General features: G+C 37.7%; 2 protein-coding genes across 2 annotated transcripts in view; one reads left to right on the forward strand and one right to left on the reverse strand.

Annotated features, from left to right (window-relative positions):
- Positions 1–26147, reverse strand: part of LOC121420638 (nodal modulator 1-like) — a 59312-nt gene that overhangs the window by 18272 nt on the left and 14893 nt on the right. The window contains exons 8-18 of the mRNA XM_041615302.1: positions 23088–23177; positions 21702–21758; positions 20322–20521; positions 18677–18827; positions 17133–17274; positions 16083–16214; positions 14196–14332; positions 12997–13187; positions 12325–12423; positions 11361–11531; positions 8640–8722 (exon numbers count right to left, since the gene is read on the reverse strand). Of these exons, the coding sequence (XP_041471236.1) occupies positions 8640–8722; positions 11361–11531; positions 12325–12423; positions 12997–13187; positions 14196–14332; positions 16083–16214; positions 17133–17274; positions 18677–18827; positions 20322–20521; positions 21702–21758; positions 23088–23177 (1453 nt within the window). The remainder of the gene's footprint in view (positions 1–8639; positions 8723–11360; positions 11532–12324; positions 12424–12996; positions 13188–14195; positions 14333–16082; positions 16215–17132; positions 17275–18676; positions 18828–20321; positions 20522–21701; positions 21759–23087; positions 23178–26147) is intronic.
- Positions 121–6556, forward strand: LOC121419967. The gene is made up of 2 exons (XM_041614475.1): positions 121–429; positions 4179–6556. The coding sequence occupies exon 2, from the start codon at positions 4200–4202 to the stop codon at positions 5382–5384; it is 1185 nt and encodes a 394-aa protein (XP_041470409.1). The 5' UTR covers positions 121–429; positions 4179–4199; the 3' UTR covers positions 5385–6556.

Genomic DNA, 26147 nt, shown 5'->3' on the forward strand with positions numbered 1-26147 from the left:
ACACAGATCCTATCTCTCCCTCTCTCCTTTTCTCTCACTCTTTCCCTCTCTCTAACACATATCCTATCTCTCCCTCTCTCCTTTTCTCTTACTCTTTTCCTCTCTCTCTCCTCGGCATATTAAAAATGGAACTGCTCAACCATATCTCTATCAACACAATCCTCACAAAGTAATAATAACAGACAAACACACAATGCCTGTCTGAAAAATCCCTCACATTTTGTTGAAACCTTTGTCATAGGCAATTCCATAAATAAATTTACTAACTGATCGCGGGCTAGACAAAGGTAGAACGGGTTGCCATCTTTTTTTCTCTGATTGTAATTTTGTTATTAGAGATCATTTAAACGTCGATTTTACAGTACAAATAGTGAAATAGGGAAGTTGAATAATTACACTATAACTTCTTGTACTTCTCTACAAATAGTGGTAAGTTTAAATTCTTCTATTCATTAGAAATTCTAACTGTTCTATTGCATGACATAATTCAATTGTAACCATGTGTTTTGATCTCATCAACCCCCCCCAAATGGTTTTATTAGAAGTATTCACTTTTCAAACATGATTGTAGTTACATTACATGTCCATGTATAATGGACATATTTTGGCAGAAAAGAGAGGCATTGTTATGAAATCGTCATTTGAATATTGAAAACATGTACAGTATGTATATAGATACTCTATCATGTAAAAGTGCATATGAGCTCAATAGCACATGAATTTGCAACATAGTATATAAAGAAAAATAAAGAAAATGCGATCCTTCAACCCAAAATGAACAATGGAGCGTTGTGGCCCAGTGGATTAGTCTCCGGACTTTGAAACAGAAGGTTGTGTGTTCGAATCCCAGCCATGACGTAATTTCCTTCAGCAAGAAATCTATCCACATTGTGCTGCACTCAACCCAGGTGAGGTGAATGGGTACCTGGCAGGAATTTATTCCTTGAAATGCGTGGGCGCTGTAACTATAGTAATTATGGCAGCCAAGCTGCAGCTGGGGTAATAATATCCAAGTCCTTTGGAAGCGCATAGAGACATTATTCATAATCGTGATATGCGCTATACAAGAACTGTTGATTATTATTATTATAACAACTCATCCAAAATGAGCTGTGGATTTCTATTGAGCTCACAAAATCTTCAAAATAACTCTTTGTCAAATTGATCAATAGCAACCCTTACAAGAATTTAAAGGACAAGTCCACCCCAACAAAAAACTTGATTTGAATAAAAAGAGAAAAATTCAACAAGCATAACACTGAAAATTTCATCAAAATCGGATGTAAAATAAGAAAGTTATGACATTTCAAAATTTTGCTTATATTTAACAAGATAGTTACATGAACGAGCCAGTTACATCCAAATGAGAGAGTCGATGATGTCACTCACCCACTATTTCTTTTGTTCTTTATTGTTTGAAATATGAAATATTTTGATTTTCTTGTCATTGTCATGTGAAATGAAGTTTCATTCCTCCCTGAACAAGTGGAATTCCATTATTTTAACATTTTGTGCTTCAGGCAATGAGGTCCTAATCATCAAATTCGTAAAAAATTGAAAAATTGTATAATTCAAACAATAAAAAACAAAAGAAATAGTGAGTGACATCATCGACTCTCTCATTTGGATGTAACTGGCTCGTTCATATAACTTTTGTTAAAAATAAGCAAAACTTTGAAATGTCATAACTTTCTTATTTTACATCCGATTTTGATGAAATCTTCAGCATTGTGCTTGTCTGATTTTTCTCTATTGATTCAAATCAACATTTTTCTGAGGTGGACTTGACCTTTAATTGCAAGTACATGTACAAGAAATGCAGTGAAAGTTTAATAAAGAAAAATAAGGTTTGAAGTTTGGGGAACACCCAAGCATGAGATGTGCACACTTTGCAAAAATATTCAGAATTCCGGAAATATTGGTGTTAAAAAATCCTGTACATGTATCTCATCTGTTTTTTTTTCTCAACTAGCTTCAAATTTTGAGAGTATGAGGGAGAAGAGTTTCTCATCAAGATATTAAAGATAATTGGATAATTTTTTAATACCTTTTGAAGAACAAATCATTGTTTGAGCAATTTACAGAGCATCTACCCTGGCGAACTATTGCTGGTATTGGTGTGGATTTTGGTGGTTAAGGAAGGGGAGAGCGAAAACTCCTGATCAATATGATAATGATGATGCACAGCATTTGTATAGCGCCATATATCTGTCAAAGACATTCAAAGGCGCATTGGAGGAGCCTACAAGGGCGCGCACAGAGAACTGCAACCCGCAGGTCTCTCCTCCCGATAACTGGTTGGGGGAATGCAGGTAGACCACTACACCAGGGTTTCCCCCTACTCTTATCGAATAGTGCAGTGGGTTCTTAACGTGCAAAGGTGGTGATTCTCTGCTACACGTCCTATCCGAGGGACGGAGTGTTTTCCACTGTAACATAGCTTGCATCTATGAAACAGGGGAGAGACGTTTACACACATTGCACTGGCTTCAGTCATCCGCCAGGGGCGGACTCGAACCCACGATCTTTGGTTCGACAGGCAGACGCTTTACCGACTGAGCCAACTTTGCTCTCAAATATCACCTAGAATGGACCATGTTTTAAAACCAGTAGCGGTAACGATCTCAGAATTAGTTAAAAAAAATGACCACCCAAGTATTTGCATGGTAAATACAAATATTTGCCAATTGGCTCTGGAAAAAGATGTGTAACTGCTGAGAAATAAGCAAAATAAGCACGGAATAACATAAAATGTCAGGTATTTTCCCAAGCAATATAATACACTGTCCCACAAATATGCATTTTTGTGCTCGTTATCATCAGAATTATCGGTTTTCAGCTAAGATTTCATGATTTCAAAGAGATAATTTCAATTTACCAGATCTAGATCTATGATAATATAAATAGTAAATGACATTGATTTTAACAGCTTTCTCATTAAATAATTGTTTACTGCAATTTCGTATTCAGGCTTTTTGCTGAGAAGGGGCATCTTGGTATAATGAAAAGAAGCAAATATTCAGTCATTGTGATTTCAATGTACATTACTTTGTATGACTAAAATGTAATCCTTTATACATGTACATCACTCCAGTGCAAAGAGACTTCATTCATTTGCGCTATACAGTGCGTATCAAAAAAAAAGTTTACACTTAGAACAAATCCTGTAAAATCATACATTTGAAATATCCTGAACATTTTCCCACATTTTAACATTGGTACAGATCCATTTAAGCAAATGACGATATACATGTAACTGTCAAAAAACATTTTCGCTTGAGTGAGCACCACTTACTTTTGAAAAGTTAGTGAAAAATGATTTGCACAGAGCTTGGAAATAGCTGTGCAAATAAAAGTAGACCTTAATCATGAAGAACACATTGAATTCAGCTAGTAAAATTGATTTCAAGATATCTTTTACCTTTTTTAACCTGTTTCCTTGCCCAAAACACTTTGAAGAGTGCATTGCGCGACACCCCACTCCCCCATACACCGAGGCCATCGTTACAATATTTGCTTACACTGAGCTGTGATTTACATGAAATGGCTTAGGCTTGACTTTCATTTTGTTAATCATTGTCAAGCTTGAGAAAAGTTTGGGAACAAGTATTAATGAAAAATGATATGTTACCCCACTTTAAATGATAAAAACTTAGTGATAAAAATGTTGGACAAGTGTGATATAAAATTTTGTTCAGATTCATTTATGCGCTCAGATCCAGCTGGCACAAAAACGGTAAAGGTTGTGCTTACTAATTGTTGAAATTTCAATTTGAGTGGCAAAATTGTTACAAAATGCATGAATGTATAGATCTGTTTTATTTCAATTGACCAAAAGTGCAAGCGAAATGTCTGAGAAATGTAAGTTTGATTTCGCCATTTCCCCTTGACACAGCGTGAAAACGAGCATTTTTGCGCAAACAGATTTCTGCGAGCTTTACAAAAATGGACGGTGCTCAATCAAGTGGAACATTCTGTCAAAACTTTTACTTTCATTGGATAGATGAGACCCAAACCCAAGATTATATGTGAAAAAATAACCCACATACTGTATATTTTATTAATTCCCAGGGCTTTTTCAAAGTGTAAACTTTTTTTGATACGCACTGTATAAACACAGAGCATCCCCACCCCCCCTATTTTGGAAAATTATTTATGTTTACCAATTTTCCTTCTAGATTCTTTTCTGAGTGAGAGTAATGGCCGAGGGAACTGACAATGATGCTATCCATGCCAATCTAATCTGTCCTCTCTGTCTCTCGATCTTTGAGAAAGCAACGCTCTTGACCTGTGGCCACACCTTCTGTCTCAAGTGCCTCCTGGGTTACGACAAGGAACACCGAAACATGAATCTCATGATCTGTCCGCTATGCCGGGAGCAGACCCCCCTTGGGGAGAATCGTGTACAGGGACTTCCGCGGAATGTCACGGTGAATGCGCTGGTAGATGACCTCCAAGCTCGGATGTCTTCAGAGAAGCGATTGTCGCAGGTTCAGGCAACAGATGAAGTACAGCCCCAAGCAGGACAGCATAAGCTGCCTGTGAAGGTGCCCATGAGACCCCCTAAGATTGTCAAGGATGTAGATCTTCCAGGTGGGGTTAGGGGAATGACCAGGTTGGCAGATGATTCTGTTGTCGTAGGGTACGGAAGTAGTTTCCCTGGAGCTGAAGTCATTAAGGTGTCAGGAGAACGAAGACCTTACTCCTTGATCAACGCTGGCTCCGTGCGAGACATTGTTATCCTAAACGATGGCAGAGCAGTTGTGTCACATGGATTTGAGGAAATCAAGGCTTACCATTCAGATGGTACAATGTGGGTGGTTCCATTTATGCAACTGTCCAACAAAAAGAGCCAGGATGCTTTCTGCACACTGTACAAAGACAGCCAAGATTTTGTCTACGCTGCCAACGGCACCAACAAAGTCCAATACTTCAAAGTTCAAAGTAAAGGCATGACACATCATTCCAAAGTGATCAGCACTGGAAAATTTAATGTCGCACAGATCTGCGTCACGCAATTGGAAGTGCTCGTCATGAAAGTGTCCAACGTGAAGCCACGGAGGGTGGCACTGTTTGACAAGGAAGGAAACACAGGAAGCACTGTAATTGCTAGAGATGACAGTGAAGTCCCATGTGCAACGGTAGATGCTCTGAACAGGGTGATCATCGGGTATTTTTCCCCAAGCCTCGGAACCCTGAGACTCTCGATCTGCACGCTCAAGGGACTGCATATCAAACATCAGCATTTCTTCAGCGAGCTCTACTTATCCCCGGCAAGACGAGTGTGGTGCTACATGGTATCCATCACTCCAAATCTACTGGCATTTGCACATCTTGGCAACAAGCTGTACTTCATCAAAGTTCCTCCCATCCCCAACAAGTAGAAATTCTTGCTTTTACCCCATTGTACTAGACCTATTCATAGACTTCCATTTGATTTTTATACACTAGATATGTTATTTGCTGAAGAGCATAGTCTGTAAACTTACATTTTAAACATTATTTCATGCTATCAATTATGATTATGTATACTGTAGGATGGGGCTCCACGTCCCACGAGCAGTACTTACTATTTCTGTGTCCTTTTTTTTCTATTTCTGAGTCCTTTTACCAATGAAGTTTATATGACAATTTACCTTATATCAATGTATTTTGACATTTGGCAATAAATTCAGTTCAGTTCAGAAATTCATAGCATACATTGTAGATGCCAGGTAATAATCAATAATCTTCTAGCATTCGCACATAATAAGCTTTATTTCTTCAAAGTTCTCTCCTTCCCAGAAAAGGGGAAATTCATTGCAAGAATGCACAAAAATCCTTAACTTATTGCTTGAATGAAAGACAGCATGACATGGAGTACCACAGGGGTCATTGCTAGGCCTGCTTCTATTCATATATTACAAAAAAAATTGCCTGTTCTTTTAAACGTTTGTTCCTTTGTTGGTTGATATGCAGACATGGGAATAATTGATTTACAGATATTTCTCTATAGATTCAACTACTGCTCATTCCTGTTCCACATAACCCTTCTCTTTAAGAGTTCTAAAACTCAGCAAAATCGTCCATATTGTTCAGAAGCAGTGAGAACACCTGAACCATATACCTGTACATGTATATGCACCTTACCAAAACAAATATCTAATGCTTTAACATAAAGCATTGTTAATTATCCCATTTGCTCTGAAAATGTTGCGGCGCTTTCTTGCAAAGCTGTGTTAACCCTTGTATGACGTCAAAATTAATCCTCTCCTCAATTTGGCAACAATCATTAATTTTCTTATTAATCATCATACTTTAAAGAAAAAAAATGTATATGCAGTACAGATACAGTCAAAATGACTGATATAACAGCATTTTAACAAAAAGTTGCCAGTTTGGAGTTTGAAAAATGATTCTGTTTTCTTTTGAATTGCCAATTTGAGTGTGGAATAATTGGTTTAAATTTATCAGCCTTAATTCAGGAATGTCAGTACATACAGGAGTGTATTATAATGGTATTAATATTTCAGTATATTTTCCTCTTTCTAAACATTTCACACTGGTGTGATTCCTCGTAGAGAAGGAAAAAAATATTGCATCTCCTAAAGGCTTGGTCCCACTGCACTTACAGATGCCAAGCGGATGTAAAATATAAAAAAAAATCTTAGAAACGCTATGCATCTGTTGCGTACTCTCTGCATACGTCTTACATATTATGCTCTATATCCATCCAGCATCCATCCACTGTGATTTTGTTGTTCGCCAATTGTTTTCCATTTCTGGAGCGGATGAAAACAGATGGAGGCAGTGGGACCAGGCTTTAACCCTAAATAGACTGAGCTATTTCCACACCTACATGTAAGAAGACGGGAGGGGGGGGGGGGGGGGGGACTGATTCAGCCCCCCTTATGATCTCGGCCGTCGACGAAAATTGGCATGCGCATTAATCATGGCATAATCTACAAAAGTAATCAAATTCTGCGAAAAATCTCATTGCTCATTATGCTAATTTATGCATAAACTCAAAAGTTTGCTCCAATACTCAAAAGTTTGCTCCAATTAATAAAATAATGCCCCTAAAAATAAATTCCTATTTTTTTCATACTCTTACAGAAATCTGATCAAATGTATTTAAAAACTTTCAACACCACATTTATTTTCTTATGTATTTTATTGTTTTCAAAATGCCTATGTATTTCTTTGCTTTTCAACTTTGTTTTAATTGTTTTTTCATTGGAAATTTTTGGGGCACTTTATTGAGACTCTTAACAAGATAAATTTATATTTTAATAAGTACAAGGAAAAATCATGATACATTTATGAATTTTGGCTAAAATCACAATGTGCATTGGATTTGTACACAAATTCATGCTTTTGAGCAATTTGGGGTCTGCATACACTTACGAAATGTTGTGTAATTTCACAGGCATACCCGGGGGGTTACAATTCTGGTCTCAAAAGTTGTGCAAGACTTGAAACTAAGAAGTCAGCAAGTGACTTGGCTGATTAATCGCGAAAAATGTCCCGGAGGGGGGGGGGCTAAATCAGCCCCCCCATCTTATTAGGGTTAAGGGAGATACTACGGCTCAAATGTTTCATTTGTAGCATGGTACAAAACCAGGTGGGTGTTTCATAAAGCTGTTTGTAAGTTAGGGGTGACTTTGAGAATGACTGACGATAGATTCTAATGCACTAAATTGTCAATAATAAATATTTAATTGAGCTACGCTGCGAATTCTTTCTACAATTTTAATCTTTTTATGGTATTTGTCGTGATCTAGTGATTACTTGGAATTGTCTCTAAAATAGAGCAACAAATGTGTCTGAATCTCAACCATGGCGTGTTTGTCTTCAGCAAGAAATTTATCCACAGTGTGCTACACTCAACCCAGGTGAGGTGAATGGTTACCCGGCAGGATTATTTCTTTGGAAACACCAAGCCCCTTTAGCAGCTGGAGCTACAGCAGGGGTAATATATAGAGCGCCATTGAATAGCCAACTAGATAATCAGCGCCTCATAAATGCTACATACTATCATTATTATTAAAGGACAAGTTCACCCCAACAAAAATTGATTTGAATGAAAAGAGAAAAATCCAACAAGCATAACACTGAAAATTTCATCAAAATCGGATGTAAAATAAGAAAGTTATGACATTTTAAAGTTTCGCTTAATTTCACAAAACAATTATATATGCACATCCTGGCTGGTATGCATATGAGGAGACTATTACATCATCCACTCACTATTTCTTTTGTATTTATGTGAAATATGAAATATTCTATTTTTCTCCTCATTGTCAAGTGATACAATAATCAATTCCTCCTGAACATGTGGAATTAGCATTGCTTTATACTATATGGTTCAGTCAAGTTTGTCCTTATTGTCAAATCGATAAAGAATAAATTATTGTATAATTCAAACAATAAAAAAACAAAAGAAATACATGTAGTGAGTGATGGACATCATCGACTGAGTCACCAAGTGGTGCATATCACTTTTTTGTGAAAAATAAGCGAAACTTTAAAATGTCATAGCTTTCTTATTTTACATCCGATTTTGATGAAATTTTCAGCATTATGCTAGTTTGATTTTTCTCTATTTATTCAAGTCAGCATTCACCTGGTGTGGACTTGACCTTAATGTGAATTCTTACCTGATTCCACTGTTACTTTCACTGTTGATGGATAGAACAAGAACTCGCCTGAAGAGGGCACTATCTCCAATACTTCTCCATTTCTGTTTGATTGAAAAAAAATTAAACCAAGCCCAATTATAATACACAAACAAATAACAGTGTGAATGGGTATCCCATAAAGTGAACACTTGTGGAACTGAAGTGGCTACTTTGGGTAATGACAAATTATCATTAATATTAAAAACATTATTATTATTTTATTATTATTACTATTATTATTATTGTTATTACTATTATCATATTATTACTATCATATCCCACATAAATTAATGCTGATTGGTTCAAGATTAAATGAAAGTACATGTAGTTGCAGTAAACACTGATTCCACGAGAAAGTGTGTAAAACCAAGCTTTAATTGTCACTATATCATCAAGGATCTATATCTGATACAGTTACATAAACTGAACTTGAAATCTTGAAATATACGCTGAAAAATGTTCACACTGAAGATCACCAACACAGATAAGCGCAGGTGGGACAGTGTATTATTATTGCTTTGAATGTCAGCCCGACACTTGACCCAAATCCTGTGCTTAATTCTCAGCAATTACACAATTACTTCCAGAATCCTTTGGCACATAATTTTTATTCATACAAACAGACACTTTGATGGTCATTTCATTGGATTCTGTACGAACTCATTTGAAATTGTTACAACTGGCATTTATCTTTAAATAGCATCATGTGACCAAATATATTCTCACTAATTTGTGATGATGTTGAAAATGAAACGCCCACTGAAGAAAGATTGCTATTCCGTGACGTCAATGATGGAATAGTCCACTATTCCATCATTGAAGTCACAGATCATGACGGCGCAAGCACTAATACGCGTTCCGCGCGCTGAGCGCGTGTCTTCAGGAAAAGTAGGTCAGTCAACGCAGCGGGTTATCTTTGTTCAGTTTAAAAAATGATGGACTACGAGTAAAGAACTAGATCTATTGGTCAAACTTATCAAAGTAGGATACAAAACAAATATACCAGTCCCTTATTTCGAAAGTATAGAGGGAATAATACATCCTTGGTTGTACTGGCAAAATTACTATTTTTCCCTCGGGGCTTCGCCCTTCATGAAAAATAGTAATGCCAGTCCAACCTCAGATAAATACTTCCCGCTATATTTACTCAAAGCCTGGTATATTTGTATATTATTATTATTACAATTACTATTATTATCATCATAATTGTCATCATTATCATTATCCTAAATGTGATAGTTATTTTAGCTGTGACTAAAATACTAAATTATATCATCTAAAATAAAAACAGCCTTGTCATTTACATGTAGTTTAGCAGCATTTCACAAAGTTTATTTGTAATTGATTATCATGGCTTGATGTCTATTTCAGTAGAACAAAAAACTTATTTGGAACTTCACAACTTGAACATCATTCAAAATGTGTATGTTTGTTACATATAAATATGAACTCAAACTGAATGATTTCCATTGCTTTTTCCAAAATGAATGAGGAAGTGCATTCTACAAAATACATGCATTGAATGAATGCAGTAAGTGCACTGAGTTGAAAGAAAGGAAGGCAGTATTCACACGTTCTTGCTTGTATTGTCACTGTTCAGTGAATTTGTGTTGATTTCGAACTTTGTGCCAGGATTAAAAGTCTTGTCTCATTTCTAAAGGAAATCTACAGAAAATGTTTTTAACAAAACATATTATTCTTACATGTCACTGTCATTGTCACTGTTCAGTGACTTGTGTTGACTTAGAACTTTGAGTCAAGATTGTAAGTCTTGTAAGGAACTTTATACAATTTGTTTAACCATTAGTACCAACTGAGTTCTCACAGTCAGGGGTATTTGCCATGTTCAAGGTTTTTTGTTGTTGCTTGTTGAATTCACATTGTTGAGACACTGTGAAAGCTCAAGGCAGTAATGTAGTCCAATTGAATTGAATCACATCCACAGACATTCCTTTATCTGGTCATGCATTTTCGAGAGAGAGGTAGCAAATAATCTATTAATAATAATATCGACGGTATTATAGAGATGATTTTTCTCAATAAATTATGATTTAAAAAAAAAAAATCGTAATTTTTTTTTTACAAAAAACCTATTTTTTAAAGAAAAAACGTACTGCCGTATTTTGGTTGCAAAAGCGTACTAAATACGCCTAAAACGTACTGGTTGGCAGGTCTGTGTATAGCACAGCTACTATGGCGCTTAACATTTGGTATTATATTATTACCCCACCTGTAGCCGAGCCACCATATAGGCGCTCAATCATTCAAGGACAATCTTCCTACTGGGTACCCACTCACCTCACCTGGGGGCCGTTTCATAAAGCTGTTCATAAGTTAAGAACGACTTTAAGAATGACTGGTGATCCTTTCTTACGCACTAAACCATTGCCAATTAACATTTTGGTATATACCAATTACCACAAGAAATGATCACCAGTCGTTCTTAAAGTCGCTCTTAACTTACGAACAGCTTTATGAAACACCCACCTGGGTTGAGTGCAGCACAATGTGGATAATTTCTTGCTGAGGAAAAAAACGCCATGGTTGGTAATCAAACCCACGTCCCTTGGATTGAAAGACAAGAGTCGTAACCTCCAGACCACGATGCCGCCCCCTATCTATGTGGAGGCTGCAGTATTTATTTCAAGTCTGAATAAATACATGAAAAACGCCCTGGTTGTTAAGAGATTAAGGACTCACCCGGCCCAGTGGCTGACATCATAAGCCTGAGGTCCCGCCAGTTGAGGTGCAGACTTTTTCTCGGCCGTTTCATTGCCGGTCTTTTTTGCAGGGGGTTTAGACTCTTGCTCCAGCTGTTGTCTTGATTTTAGAGGTCCTAGTTTGACTGTCTGTTCCAATTTACCTCCAGAGCTATTCAGAAGAAAAATTGAAATGTTATTAGGAGATGATCCATGCATATTTAGAACAGGGGTGTGAGCAAGAACAAATTAAAATAGCTGAAATTGCAAAAGCTCCTATACTTTTGTACAGACAAAAAAACAAAGAATGCTGAAATAAGCTGACAATTAAGAACAAATATAGCTGAAATCAGCTAAATAGCTGAACTCTCACACCCCTGTTAGAAATACATGTAGTAATTTGTGAGAAAATGCAGGCCAGGCCAAAAATAATATTGGGGGGAGCTACTTTTCTCAACCAGTTGCCTATATCTGCAACATTGGATAAGCTTAAACATTGAAGTGAATGGGATTCTTTTTTCTGGGGGGGGGGGGGGGGGCTCTTTTGAGCATTTTGGGAGTGGAATTGCCCCAAGCCCCCATGTGATTTTTTCCCCTGATGTGGACAGATGAAGTGACGGGTGCTGCAAAAGGCACGTGTGTCAGTCGATCCATTCATGGCAGTTGGTGCTAGTGAGGTATGTCGAGAGGACATAGGTGCCATGAATGACTGTACACAGGGGGAGGGGACCCCCCCCCAAAAAAAAAAAAAACTTACATTTTTCTCTTGAAAAATTTCCAAAAAATTCACCAAAAGTATGCAGAAATCCTTCAATTTCATGTTACAAAATGAAAAAGCACCCCAATGACAAGCTCGGTCGCTTTGCCTCCTCGCTGTAGAGTTTTTTTCTGAAAAAGTTTACATGTCCTCATCTCCCCCCTCCTCCCATGTGGTTTCTCATGTGGTAATAAATCAGCCATTTTACCTGATTGCGACTGTAACATCCATGACAGGTTGGGTTGTTGTAATCTCAGCATGTATCTGGTGTTTGAGAGCTGTTAGCGTCAACATGTTAGGTGCAGACCTAAAAGAACAAAAAGAAACATTGACGTCAGTAATTACAATATAGGCATTTATACAGCACCATCTACCCAGAAATAATATATCCCGAGGTGCACTTCTATTATAATCGCCTTCGTTCATTACTCTACAATTATACATTTTCCTGAAAATTGTTCAACAAAATGAATTTTATATCCCAATAAATGTCAGATTTTCATCATAATAAATAATAATTATGATATAGGATTTGTATAGCACACGTATCCACCTTGTTAGGTGCTCAAGGCGCTCCTATATTACCCCAGCTTAGCTAGTCTAACAATTCCGGTGCTCACAGCTTTTTGAGGAATTACTTCCTGCCGGTACCCACCTACCTCACCTGGATTGAGTGCAGCACAATGTGGGTAAATTTCTTGCTGAAGGAAAACACGGCATGGCATGGAATCAAACCGACGTCCCTCAGATTGAAAGACGAGAGTCCTAACCTTTATACCACGATGCCCCCACAAATCATCATTTTCTTATAATTTTTACAATTCTGTGAAGAATTTAATTTCTGTTGATACCATAACCAGAGTGCATCTTTAATGCTTACGTTTGGAAGGCATACTCCGCTTTCTCAAACTGATGACAAGATTTCGGGCTGAGTTTGTAGGAGCCCGGTTTCTCCAAGCAGAATTGGTTTGGTCCTTTCTTCAGTGTGAATGAACCCTTGTAAGAAGGAGATGAGTCCAGAGCATAAAGCTGAAAGAAATAATAATAATAAATAATACTGGGGGTGTTTGAAAAAAGTTAAGTGTGAAATAGATTAAAGATTAAACACCAATGCATACATTTACTTAATAAGTGTTTCACATAGATGTTTGTAAGTTCTGTAGTGTGAATGGACTCCTGTTGATAGAGAAAAATCCAGCACTTTAAGCTGAAAGAGAAAAATCATAATGAATAATGGATGGGATGTTTTACAAAGAGTGAGGTTGTCTTTAATGGGGCACTGCAAGAAACTTACAATCAATTGCAAGTCTATTTTGGATTCCTAAATCAATCATATGTCTTGCAAGGAACTGCAAATTCATGAGGATTGCTGATGTGCTCCATGAAACAAGGAGTGTAATCTGATTGCTATAGTTGAAATTGATGTATCAATTGTAAATTTGCAACAGAATATTTGCATTTGACTGCAAATATTTTCTTGCAGCACCCAGAGTGATGATCGAATGCCAATGCACATGTTTTTTTCAATGGGTGTACCTGTTTCACAAAGATGTTTGCAAGTTATGAATGACTTAAAGGGGAGAGGGGAGAGCTCCGTAGGGAAGAGAGTGGGGGGTGGGGAGAAAAAGGAGGTAGCTGAAAAGGGTGAAGGGGAAGAAAGAGTGGGTGGGGGTAAGGGAAGAGGAAGAGGCAGGAGAGAATGCAGGGTTCCCACAAGAAATTTGAAAACAGAACTCCACGACTTTTCCGTGACTAGATTGCTGCTTTCCATGACTTCCCGTGACGTCCCGGGAGTTATGTAGAATTCGGCATGTCCCAAACTGGGAAAAATGGAAATCATGAACACCAATTATAATAGCAGAGTACATGTATGGTCACAGAGTATGAGAGATGCGAGACAAAGCTGCCATAGCCAAGAGGTAAATGCAATTCCATGACTTTTCACAAATTTTCTAAATTCCCTGACTTTCCATGACCACAAATTTTTCCAGGATTTTCCATGCCTGTGGGAACCCTGAGAATGGGGGGGGGGGGCCAGAAGGCCCAAGGGGGAAGGGGGGGGGACTAAACCCTTCTTACCAATTCAATATGGTGAGAGACATGACAGTGAAGAACATAGCCATTCTGCTGGAACTCCAGTCCTCCTATGTCTTGGTCTATTACTTCCACATCAAGAGAAGACTTCGTCCAGCACCAGTTGGTTTGGACCACACTGACTGGGAATGATGAAAAGTTTTTAAAACCTAATAATTATTATACTTGCTAATATTATACTTTTAATTATTATACTTGCCAATGATCAATTTGGCAAAGCAAATTTATGGAGTATTTCATGCCTGTTTTGAAAAATGAAATACGGATTTTCATTTCATTTTCATTTATATAGCTCCTAATACCTCTATCAGAAGTAAATAGATAATTACCCTGGCTTTAGGCGAGCTACTGTACCTGCTCAAGTATTTCATTGAATAAATTCCTTCTAGGTACCCATTCACCTCACCTGGCTCAAGTGCAGCACAATGTGGATCACTCTTTCGCTGAAGAAAATTACACCTTGGCTGGGATTCAAACCCACGACCCTCTGTTTTAAAGTCTAGAGAATAATCCACTGGGCCACAATGCTCGACAGAAATGATTTTGGCTAAAATTGTTATGATGCCCGGCTGCCAAACCAAGTGAATATAAAGTTATTCTTTCATGTTTTTATTGCCGAAATTTACTATTGTTGGGCTTTATTTGAATGGAATAAATGTTATCAATTTTACATCTGAAAAAAATTATTATTTATACCGGCCATCAAAGGTGGGCTTTTAACCCATGCCAATATGATAAGTGCTGTGCAAAGCTCTGACCTGATACCATAACCAATTGACCACAAGCAATTGAGGAAAGACAGGAGTGCTCTAAAGGCTTTAAAACTCTGCTGTATATAAAATTCTATAACTACGCATCTCTATATTGTTTCTATATCCTAGGTAGGATTTCAGCCAATTTTAGGACTGCTGGGCATCTTTGAATATCATATCTCTTCATTGTGCAGACGTAACAAACAACTAGCTTTATTTTCACAAATCTACTTCAACAAAACACAACATTCTTCTTTTCATCATGAATACAGGATAACACTCTCAATGATTGACCAGAATCATGGGCATGAGTTCCATATGCACCCCCCCCCCACTAAAATTGAAAATAAAAAAATGGAAAAGATTCAAAATAATATATCTAGCCCAAACATATATGATGGGGATGTGAAAACACGTACCAAAAAAACAGCTTTATTCTGTCAAATTTTAAGCAGGACCTAGTGCGTGTCATTATCCATAGATATTGGTTTATTTAGTCAGCAAAGAGTCTGGGAGTATAGACTATCGGGTCATGATCACTAAAAGACCTATTCTGGTATCAGCGCTTCTCAGTAGCGCAGCAGATAGAGGTCTTGACTACAGTTACAACGAGGTGTGTCTAAGTCCCCACGCAAGGTAGGAAACACTAAAAAAAAATCAATAGAGAAATATACAGTGAACAAACTGGAAGGCTTGACAATCTTTAGTCATTTTGGGTGGGGGATATGGAATTCCTTCCTAATCATGCCTATAAAATAATATTTCCATTTATATAGTGCAGTTACTATGTGCATATACTCAACTGCGCTTTGATACTTGGTATATTATTACCCCGGCTGTAGCTGAGCCGCCATATTAATAGGCGCTAAAGCGTTCAAGGAAAAATCCTACCGGGTACCCATTCATCTCACCTGGGTCGAGTGCAGCACAATGTGGATAAATTTCTTGCTGAAGGAAATTACGCCATGGCTGGGATTCGAACCCACGACCCTCTGTTTCAAAGTCCGGAGACTAATCCACTGGGCCACAACACTCCACACCTATAACAGTAAAAATATTCTTGATACTTGAAGCAACAGAGCCGTGTACATTGATTATCATCTCAGCTTGCTTTACTCACTTGAATATTTTCCCGGGAGGATGTCCTTGATGATGAACGCAGCTTGCTTGGTTTGTTGAGAAACGGGAACTGGTTTCTTGAACCCTCTGCCATCCTTAGATTCCACCATAACCTGTAGAGTACCACATACATCTAAGAGAAAGAAAGGAGTTCAGTCTGTTAGACTCCACATACATCGGAGAGAAAGAAAGGAGCAGTCTGTTACACTCCACATACATCTCAGAGAAAGAAAGGAGCACAGTCTCGTAGACTGTGTTAGTGATCATCAGAATTATAGATTTTGAGAGCTAAGATTTCATGATTTTACAAAGATAAGTTAACATTAATGTACCAGATATAGATGTATGATAATAATATTTTGACAATTAACCTTGATTTAAAAGACTTTCTCCTGAAATAATTGTTTGCGGCAACTCCTGGATATTACCTTAAAGGGATGGTCCAGGCTGAAAATATTTATATTTAAATAAATAGAGTAAAATCAAAATCGGATAACAAATAAATGTAAGAAAGTTATTGAACTTTAAAGTTGATCAATATTTTGTGAAAACAGTTATGCACATGGTCATGAAAATTCATTAGGGTGTCTGATGATGTCACATCCCCACTTTCCTTTTTCTTATGTTTTTACATGAAATCATAAATGCTTCATTATTTTATACTTGTGTAAATGATGTGTCTCCATTATGATGAAATAAGTTGTGGCAATAAATAACTAATGCACTTAATCAGTTGTCAATCTAATTGTTTTAGTTCTTGGTAGAAAAATGTTGAATAAACCTGATTTCATATAATAAAATATAAAAGAACAAGTGGGGATATGACATCACCAGCCCACCTAATGAATATTCATACAGACATGCCTAGAACTATTTCACCGGAATAATGGAAATCTTTCAAATTCAATAACTTTGTTATTCATTATCCGATTTTAATCAAATTTTTAGCACTTTGCTTTGTGAATTTCACTTTATTTATTGAGATATAAATATCTCCAGCCAGGACCATCCCTTTAACATGAAAAAAAGGTGGAATATCCTGCTGACTTACCAAGACATTTGATTGATCCACGGAGTGTTGCTTTGAACTGAGAGAAGTTGATATCAAGGACGGGGGTAGAAACAATGGTGATCTTCTGATTTTCTGGATTGATACGTAGACCAGCAGACTTCTCTGCATCAGACATCAAGGGCTGGAAGAAAGAAGGGGGAGGGGTAATGTTTAATCTTGCAACTAGAGTCATTCCATATTTTATTGTTCTGCTCAAGATCTTTTAGACAATGCCATAAAATAAACCTTTTCAGGCCTCTACAAAAAAAAGAGCTGAATATTCTTCCTTTTTTCGGTAGTTTCCAACTAAATCAAAAGAATTTCAAGGTAATATGGAAAACAGATGGCCAATTCATGGATTTTTGCAAAATAAGAAATTTTAGCCACTTTTGGTGGGGTTTTTTTATGTGGGGGGGGGTTTGCATCAGCAAATTGCGCAAGATAGTAGCGCATGCGCAGTCATTGCACACATAGAACGTAAGATGCAATGGCACGGTTTTTGGAACGAGGTACCTGGCGATAAATTATTGGTAATTGGCGCTGATTTTACATCAGTTTCCACTGAATTTTTTTACTGGTTTGACAAAATATGAGAGATAGCTGCAATTATCCAAAAGATATTGAAATTTAGAGGGTCTACTGATATATTTTTCCAAAACGACCACTTGCCCGATCCGGCAATTGACTTTGAGAATTGCTTGCCCGCACGTCATTTCCCTTGCCCCTGACAAGCGGGCAATTAAATTTGTCGCGCCCTGCCTATTGTATGTCAGGTGCCCATTTTTTTGGTTCCTTTTTTTATTTCTTTTTTTTTCTCTTATTATTTTTTATGAGCTACTCAAGCCGGGATAATTTTTAAAGCTCCGGTGACTTATGAACACGGACCCTCAAGGATCTACACGGCAATGCCGGCATGATCCGGAGAGGTCTGGGAAAGGTTTGCCTCGGATTGAGCTTTGATGACTGTACACACAGCATCTACACAGATAATCAGGGTATCTACACGGACCAGTACGGCAGCTATACGGACCTCCCAAGATTGCTCTATCAACATGGCACTCATAGGATGATGCCGGATGTTTTCGACCTCCCCAAAACTGCTGTGCTTGCCTCCTGGAAGTTCACCAAACTACACTGACTTCGACAGACCTCTAAGGATGCCCAAGGGGTATACAAGGATCTCTCCCCGGACCATCCCGGATATGAAGGGTAATCCCACGTTTATGTCTGACTGGGGCTTTACCCCTTTTTTGTTCAGTTTTCCTTCATGAACTACTCAAGCCATGATAATTTGTGACTCCCATTTGATTTCTAAGCACTGCCCACTTTTACCCCAGCTTCAGCACAGCTACTCTGATCGGATGATTAAGCATCCAAGGAATTTCCTCCTACCAGGTACCCATCTAATGCACCTGGATGGAGAGTGGCAAATGTAGATAAATGCCTTGCAAAAGGATGCAAGTGGGATTTGAACCCTAGACCTTGTGGTTTACAGTCCAAAGACTTATCCACTGAGCCACACCAGCTCTATAAAATTGACTCACCTGCATCACATATACCCCTGGCGAGGCGGTGAAGCAGAATGCTCCATCCTTGTCTGTCGTAGCAATCTCAGGCTGTTTGCTGCCCTCTTTAGTTAGACTGACTTTCCTCTGGCCTCCAGCCGATGTTTCTACACGACCGCAGGCACTGAACCTGTGACAGAAGATTTTTGTGAATATATATAATTATCATCATCCAAGTATAATACAGATTCAATGAAAAACTCAGATAATTCTTAATGAGTCGTTTCTATATGATGGCATGCACAAAACCTGAGAAAATAAATATGAGGGTTGTGTAAATTTATAGGCCCGTAATCGGAAGTCAGGTTTAACTTAAACTCAGGTTTCAAGTTGTGGTTTAAGTATGGACAGCCAATTGTTACATAATCACTAACAGTAGAGATATCATACTTTCAGCTCATTCGGCTCTCAAATCATTCATAATTGTGTAGGAAGTAAGAGTAGATGATTATCTTTACCATCGATGAATCAGGAAAGAGCACAGTAAACATAAGAAACATACAACTTAATAACAATTCTGATACTTTTGGCTTCCCATACTTAAACCACAACTTTAAACCTGAGTTTAAGTTAAACCCGACTTCAGAATACGGGCCATTATCATCATCAAAGCACAGATTCTATCAAAAACTCAACTAATTCTAAATGAATTGTTACAAGAATGCACCGAAATTTCAATGAGGGTAATATTATAATTTCATTTAAAGCCTGTGTATAGCTTTGGTAAAGGGTCAATAATGTGATTGATAATCGAATATCATCTAATATGACAGTCTAACTGAAGCGTAGAGACCGTTACATATTTTTCCAACTGCACTTCTCTGAGAAAATTTCAAATAATCAAATCTTGGATATATAGCGCCCTCTCTTGGCGATGCTTGTTTTAAATTTAAAAAATGGGCATTCAAGCACTTATCTTATAAATTTAGTGATTAGATATCCAAAAGTTACAGACAAAGAACATATCTTGAAAGTTTCAGCCCATTTCATGATTTGGAATAGGATTTAAATGAAAGAAAAAAACACACAGATATTTTAATTTGATCGGGTTACCCGATCAAGTTAAATTTCCATGTAAAATCGCAAAATTTATCCTGTAAAACACATTTTCATTTCATATCCTCCACATCATAACTGTTATAGGGCATATCCATTCATATTAGCTAGCAATGAATTGGAATAGTGATAGGTGCATTTTGGTGGATTTACCAAAACTATACACAAGCTTTAATATTGATCAAAAACACATTCTTCTCCACTACAAGAGCTCGTAACATGCTTGCAAACAACTGTGAAAATAAGACAGTTTTCAATTTCAGGCATTATTTCAAGAAGGACAAAAAGCAACATTTGCACTGATTTTGTACATAAAAATTGTTTTGTATGGTCATTTTCGCTATGGCAGGCAGGTATACAAGGCCTACTACCGTCGGAAATGTATGCCCGATTTTCGCAAAAATGGTCTTAAAGATGCACAAGGAAGATTTGAAGGGAAACAGTTTGCGAACAGCATAACAAGGCACAGTACGAACAAATATTGTGTGGACAAATAGTCGTAGAAAATGTCGAGGGGATGATTCAAGCCCCCCCCCCGCTGTTTTAGGGTTAAGTACAATGTACTTACTTCGAGGCTACTATATCAGGCAGTCTAGGAGTATTAGGTGTGACCTTGACATTCAAAGGATCAAAGGTCAAATATTCCTTGCTGGCCTGCAGTGTGTAGGTTCCAGACTTGATCTTCTCCATCCTGAAAGTACCATCGGGCCCGGTCACGACCTCTGGCTTGCCCTGAACTTTGACCTTTGCACCTTGGACCCCGCTGCCCTGTAATGAGAAGAGATGGTGGAGGAATATGGGCTATTCCATACAGCATGCCATGGGGCAAACCCATGAAATATCTAATCTGACTCCCGACTCTCTATATGTCGCACCTTCCTGACAACGATTTGTCTCTGTTTTCTAGTTCATATGTAATACTGTTAACCCTAAAAAGACTGGGGGTGGGGCTGATTCAGCCCCCCCCTTGACATTTTTCGCGATAAATCTGCCGCACAAAATTTTTTGACCGCGTCGCTCGCTGACTTTTACTTTCAAGTCTCGCGCAACTTTTGAGACCAAAATTGTGACCCCCGGGTAAGCGGTTCCGAAATTACGCAACATTTCGTAAGTGCATGCAGACCAAAAATTACTCAAAAATGTGAATTTGTGTACAAATCCAATGCAAATAGTGTTTTTAGCCAAAATTCATAAATGTATCATTATTTTTCCTTTTACTGCTTAAAATAAATTAATTTTATCTTTTTTATGGTCAAAATAATGTCCCCGACAATTTCCATATAAAAAACAATAAAAAAAACAAAAAGTTGAAAAACAAAGAAATACATAAGAAATTTAGAAAACAATAGTATACATGAGAAAATAAATGTGATGTTGAAATTTTTTTATCAAAATAAATTTGATCAGATGCCTATCTACAGTATGTGAAACAAAAATTTGCATTTCAGGGGCATTATTTTATTAATTAGAGCACACTTATGATTTAAGCATAAATTAGCATAATTAATGAGACACAAGACTTTTTGCAGAATTTGATGTTATAGTTTTGTAGATAATGCCATGGGTAACATATGAGCCAATTTTCGTCGCAATTGCGCGATCGACGGCCGAGATCATAAGGGGGGGCTGATTCAGCTTCTTAGGCGTCGAAATAGCTCAGTCTTTTTAGGGTTAAAATATAATTCCTTTGAGCACTTGATTCATCCTACCTCATTCTGGAATATGTCAATGGAAACATTTTTTAGCCTAAAAAATAAAACCTCTACCTAACTTGTATAATGATAGAATTTCAAATCTAATTTACTTTCTTGAGCAAACCTTGAAGGTACAAGCTCTGTTGCAGATTTTCAAAGCTAAACTGGAATACAAACAAAAAGATTAAAATATCATATTACTCTATTTTCATCTAAATCAAACGAAATTAACATAAATCTGAACTTTTACCTACCCCTGCAACTGAGAGCACTCTCCCTGTGATGGAGAACCCTGCAACTTGAAATACCGTCTGTGAAAATCAAGAAAATAAATGTTATCACTGAATGCATGTTGGTAATCAATTCAAAGTGCAATCAAATGACACAAAATACTATCAAATGATAACTATTTCCTGAGATGGAGAACCCTGCAACTTGAAATACAGAATGTGAAATCAAGAGTAATGTAAAAGCTATGTTGGTAATCAATTCAAAGTGCTATCAAAAGACATATTATGATGCTATCAAATGATAGCACTTTCCTGAAATAGAGAACCCTGCAACTTGGAATACAGCATGTGAAATCAAGAGTAATGCTATTACTGAATGCTGTGTTGGTAATCAATTCAAAGTGCAATCAAAAGACATACTAAGATGCTATCAAATGATAGTACTCTTCAGAAATAAAGAACCATGAAACTTGGAAAATAGTCTGTGAAATCAAGGGTAATGTAATAATTAAATGCTGAGTTGGTAATCAACTGAAAAACTAATCAAAAGACACCCTATTTGTTATCAAGTGATAGTAATCTTCAGAGATGAAGAAACCTGCAACTTGGAATACAGCATGTGAAATCAAGAGTAATGTAATCACTGAATGCAATGTATGTAATCAATTCAAAGTGCAATCAAGAGACATACTAAGATGCCATCAAATGATAGTTCTCTTCAGAAATGGAGAACCCTGCAACTTGGAATACAGTTTGTGAAATCAAGCGTAATGAAATTACTGATTCCAGTTTAGGAAATCATATTGAATTGCAATCAAATGACACAAAATGCTATCACATTAAAGTCGAATTGATACAAAGCATCACCAAGAGCTATAGAAACCTGCTACTTGGAACACGGTCTGGGTAATAGAGAAAATACATTAAAGTCCGTAAATCCAAGAAAATACTGCTAATGTACATGTAATTACTGAATGTATATTGGTACTAGTATCAAAACTGCAATCAAATCAAATTAACCCTATCTAGCCCTGGGTATTTAGGGAGGCCAAATGGCCGGGGGGGGGGGGGGGGGAGTTTGTCAACATGAACCCACATGCCAACCCCCGGAATAAGATATTATATTTTGTGATCCCAACAAAACTTACGTTTTATAATACTGACCCCAAATGACCAGTGACCTTGGTCTAGTTAACTGAAATTAAATTCATGCAATTGCCTATGATTATTATATTTTTATGAAATAGACACATGGTGATGAATCCTTCCAATAAAACATAATTTCCTATATTTTATTAAAAAACATACTTAGTGAGTAAAAAACATAACTCATTATTTGGTTGAAAAACAGTAATGATTACGGCAAAAAAGTAATGGTTAGCAGCTCTGTGAATGGTATGCTATACTTACCGGAAGCTGGACAGTGTTGTGCTCAACAGTAAACTGAAGGGACGCAGGAACCACATCGAAGGTTGTGTGTTCGCCTTTGTAGAAAGGTACCTAGAAGAATGACAATGAATATCAATATTTTATTGTTCAAAATAGAAATCTGCAATAGAAATACTCAGAAATTTGTTTTGCCCAATTGATCGTGGGCCTAGGCAGCCGCTGTGCAGCACCAGATCGACGTAGCACTATTTCTTGAATCGGTGAATGCAAACAGGGTAGCAGCAACCTCATCTTTTCAAGTCTTTTGGTCTGACGCGGCTGGGGTTTGAAACCCTGATTTCTCGGTTGTGAGACGGACATTCTAAAAAAATAAATAATATTGGATTTGTATAGCCAACGTATCCATCTTGCTAGGTGCTCAAGGCGCTCCTATATTACCCAGGCTAAGCTAGTCTACAGATTCTGGTGTGCACATCTTTTTAAGGAATTACTTCCTGCCGGTACCCATTTACCTCACCTGGGTCGAGTGCAGCACAGTGTGGATAAATTTCTTGCTGAAAGAAAACACACCATGGCTAGGAGTCGAACTCACGAGCCTCTGTTTGAAAGGCAAGAGTCGGAACCACAAGACCACAATGCCCCCACTTAGTTCTACCAACTGAGCCTAAACACTGGTCAAACCTAGTTGACACAGAAAAGATTTGTGATGGACAGGATTATAGCTTTGCATTCTGGGCTTGCGTTCAGCTATGTATTGCCTGAAAGCAAAGGAAATACAACGCAATGAAAAACAAGGGAATACAAGGTCAATAAGCAGACTTACAAAAACCAAAACTGTGGGTGAATAATTGTCAAAATAACTTATCAGTATTGAACATATGATTAACTGATTAGTTCATCAATGCATAGATTTAATTCTCAAATAAGAAAGTAATAATGATATTTGAAATTGATAAAGCACATAATACTCTTTACAAAATGTATTAAATTACAATATAATATGTTAAACCTAATTTCAATCATACATTAAACCTAAACCTTAAACTTAAATAGGTCATACAAACAGCGTTCTCGCCAGTGTATAATATGCATGGTTCAAACACCATGCGTGCGGAAATGGAGACCAAGTGGAACCATGCGTAAAATTTCAGCGACATGCGTGGAAAAATTAAATGGAAATATTCAGAAAAAAATAATACACTCCATGAACTCATCTTAGTGATATCAACTTCATTTATCGGGTTGCGCCGAAGTCCCACAAACTTAAGACCACTTACATGCCTACAACGGCTAGGAAAGTGGCAAGGCGCCCAGCTAGCTCGCGGCTGCTCGCTACGGTTCTCCTCCCGACTCCCTGGTCCTTTCATTCTCTCCCAGTCATCCATGACCCAACTCACTGCAGACATAAAAACCACACACACAAATTCTCTCCCCATCATCACAAGATCAACTCACTGCAAACATACACACACAGGACACAACGCAAGCACATGTTTGACCGTGGTTTGACCCTGGCAATTGTTTCTTCGAAGTGATTGTTTATAATTTTTAGTGCTGTGAGTGATTTCCGTGCTTGACTGATATCTGATTTGATTTAATCCAAGTTTGAATGTGTGGTACTTGGTTTACTTGAGGTCTGTATGTTTACTGTTTAGTATTTTTAGCCCATTATTTGTCAAGAAAGATCTGCATTCGTGTCCAAATACAATGTAAAAAGATAAAGTTTTTGTAGAACTTTCGTACAATTCTGAGAAAAGTAATTTTATCATACAATATACCTGCAAGCCTGCAAATGTGAAGTTGAAATTATTTAAATGATGCATTTAAAAAAAGACTATCCATCATGAATGCCGTCCAAAGCCTCTCTTTGCAATTAAATTTACCCTGACCTAATTTCTCAACACAGAGGCCATGTAGCAGCCAAACCCAACACAGAATGAAAAGGGCGGCAATCTTGTAACCCCCCCACCGCAAGAATATCAGATTTCCAAACATGTGCTTCTCAAGATTGTGCAATACTAGCGGAGACAAAGAAAGTTATGTAAACAACTCGCGGAGGGTTGATGTCCCTGAATGAAGGGACTAGTCTTTGTTTTCAGTCACTTAAGAAAATGGCAAACTGGATAAAGGTGAAATACATCATTAAAAAAATGATTGTTTGGAATGAAAAGACTAAGATTAAAGGAAATATGACTGAAAAATATCCATAGTTCAATCGCTAATTTCATTACTGACAGAACAATAATATGTGTTTTATTAACTTCTGGTCAATATTCCAATATGACAAGACTCCCATTTAAGACTAGCGAGCAAATGATGGTGGGGGGTTCTGGAATGAAAACCAAAAAAAAAAAACTTCTCACACAAGTCACACACAAATCCCAATACACTAACTTTGATGATACAATCACAAGTGTTGCTTAACGCAACGCACGTGCTCTCTACTGGCTTTGTACAGTCACAGAAATACACACAACACACACGATGCATCCTCATACCATGCATGCACACGGCATACACTGCAGGCTCCAAGCAGAGAAAGTTTGTCCTCTGCTCGAAGTAAATGATTCTGTCAGCTCCAAATTCCATGTTTTTTCTATCTCAGTGCTTGGATTCGGCGCTGGGAGTCGACGCTTGGGCCGATTCTTGTCCATGATTGAGAGCACGGCAAAGACTCGAGCCCCTTTATCTCAGAACCGCCGCCACTTGGTACTCGAGTCTCCTGAGATTAGAGTCGACTCCCCGACTCTGGCATTGAGAATCGGGTAGACTCGAGTACTCGGCGCTGGCTCCCAAGCCTACTGAACGGCAATTATCTGTGCATTTATGTGCATTTGTGTGGGCTTAAAAATATGCCACAATGGAGCTTCCTTAGCGTCTCTACTTGATGAAAAGGCCGTCGCTTCCGCACTCCGCCCCCACCCCAGGAGTGGCAGCACAAGTCCCCGACATGGGTGAATTTTTTTCTGGCGAGAACGCTGCATACAAATAAATTAATATGTCATACAAATTAATTAACAATGTAATTCTTTGATCGACTGAACCCTTTTCACCCCCTCCACGTTCACAAATTTGAACAAC

Source organism: Lytechinus variegatus, chromosome 8, assembly GCF_018143015.1.
Source record: "Lytechinus variegatus isolate NC3 chromosome 8, Lvar_3.0, whole genome shotgun sequence".
Classification (NCBI taxonomy): Eukaryota; Metazoa; Echinodermata; class Echinoidea; order Temnopleuroida; family Toxopneustidae; genus Lytechinus; species Lytechinus variegatus.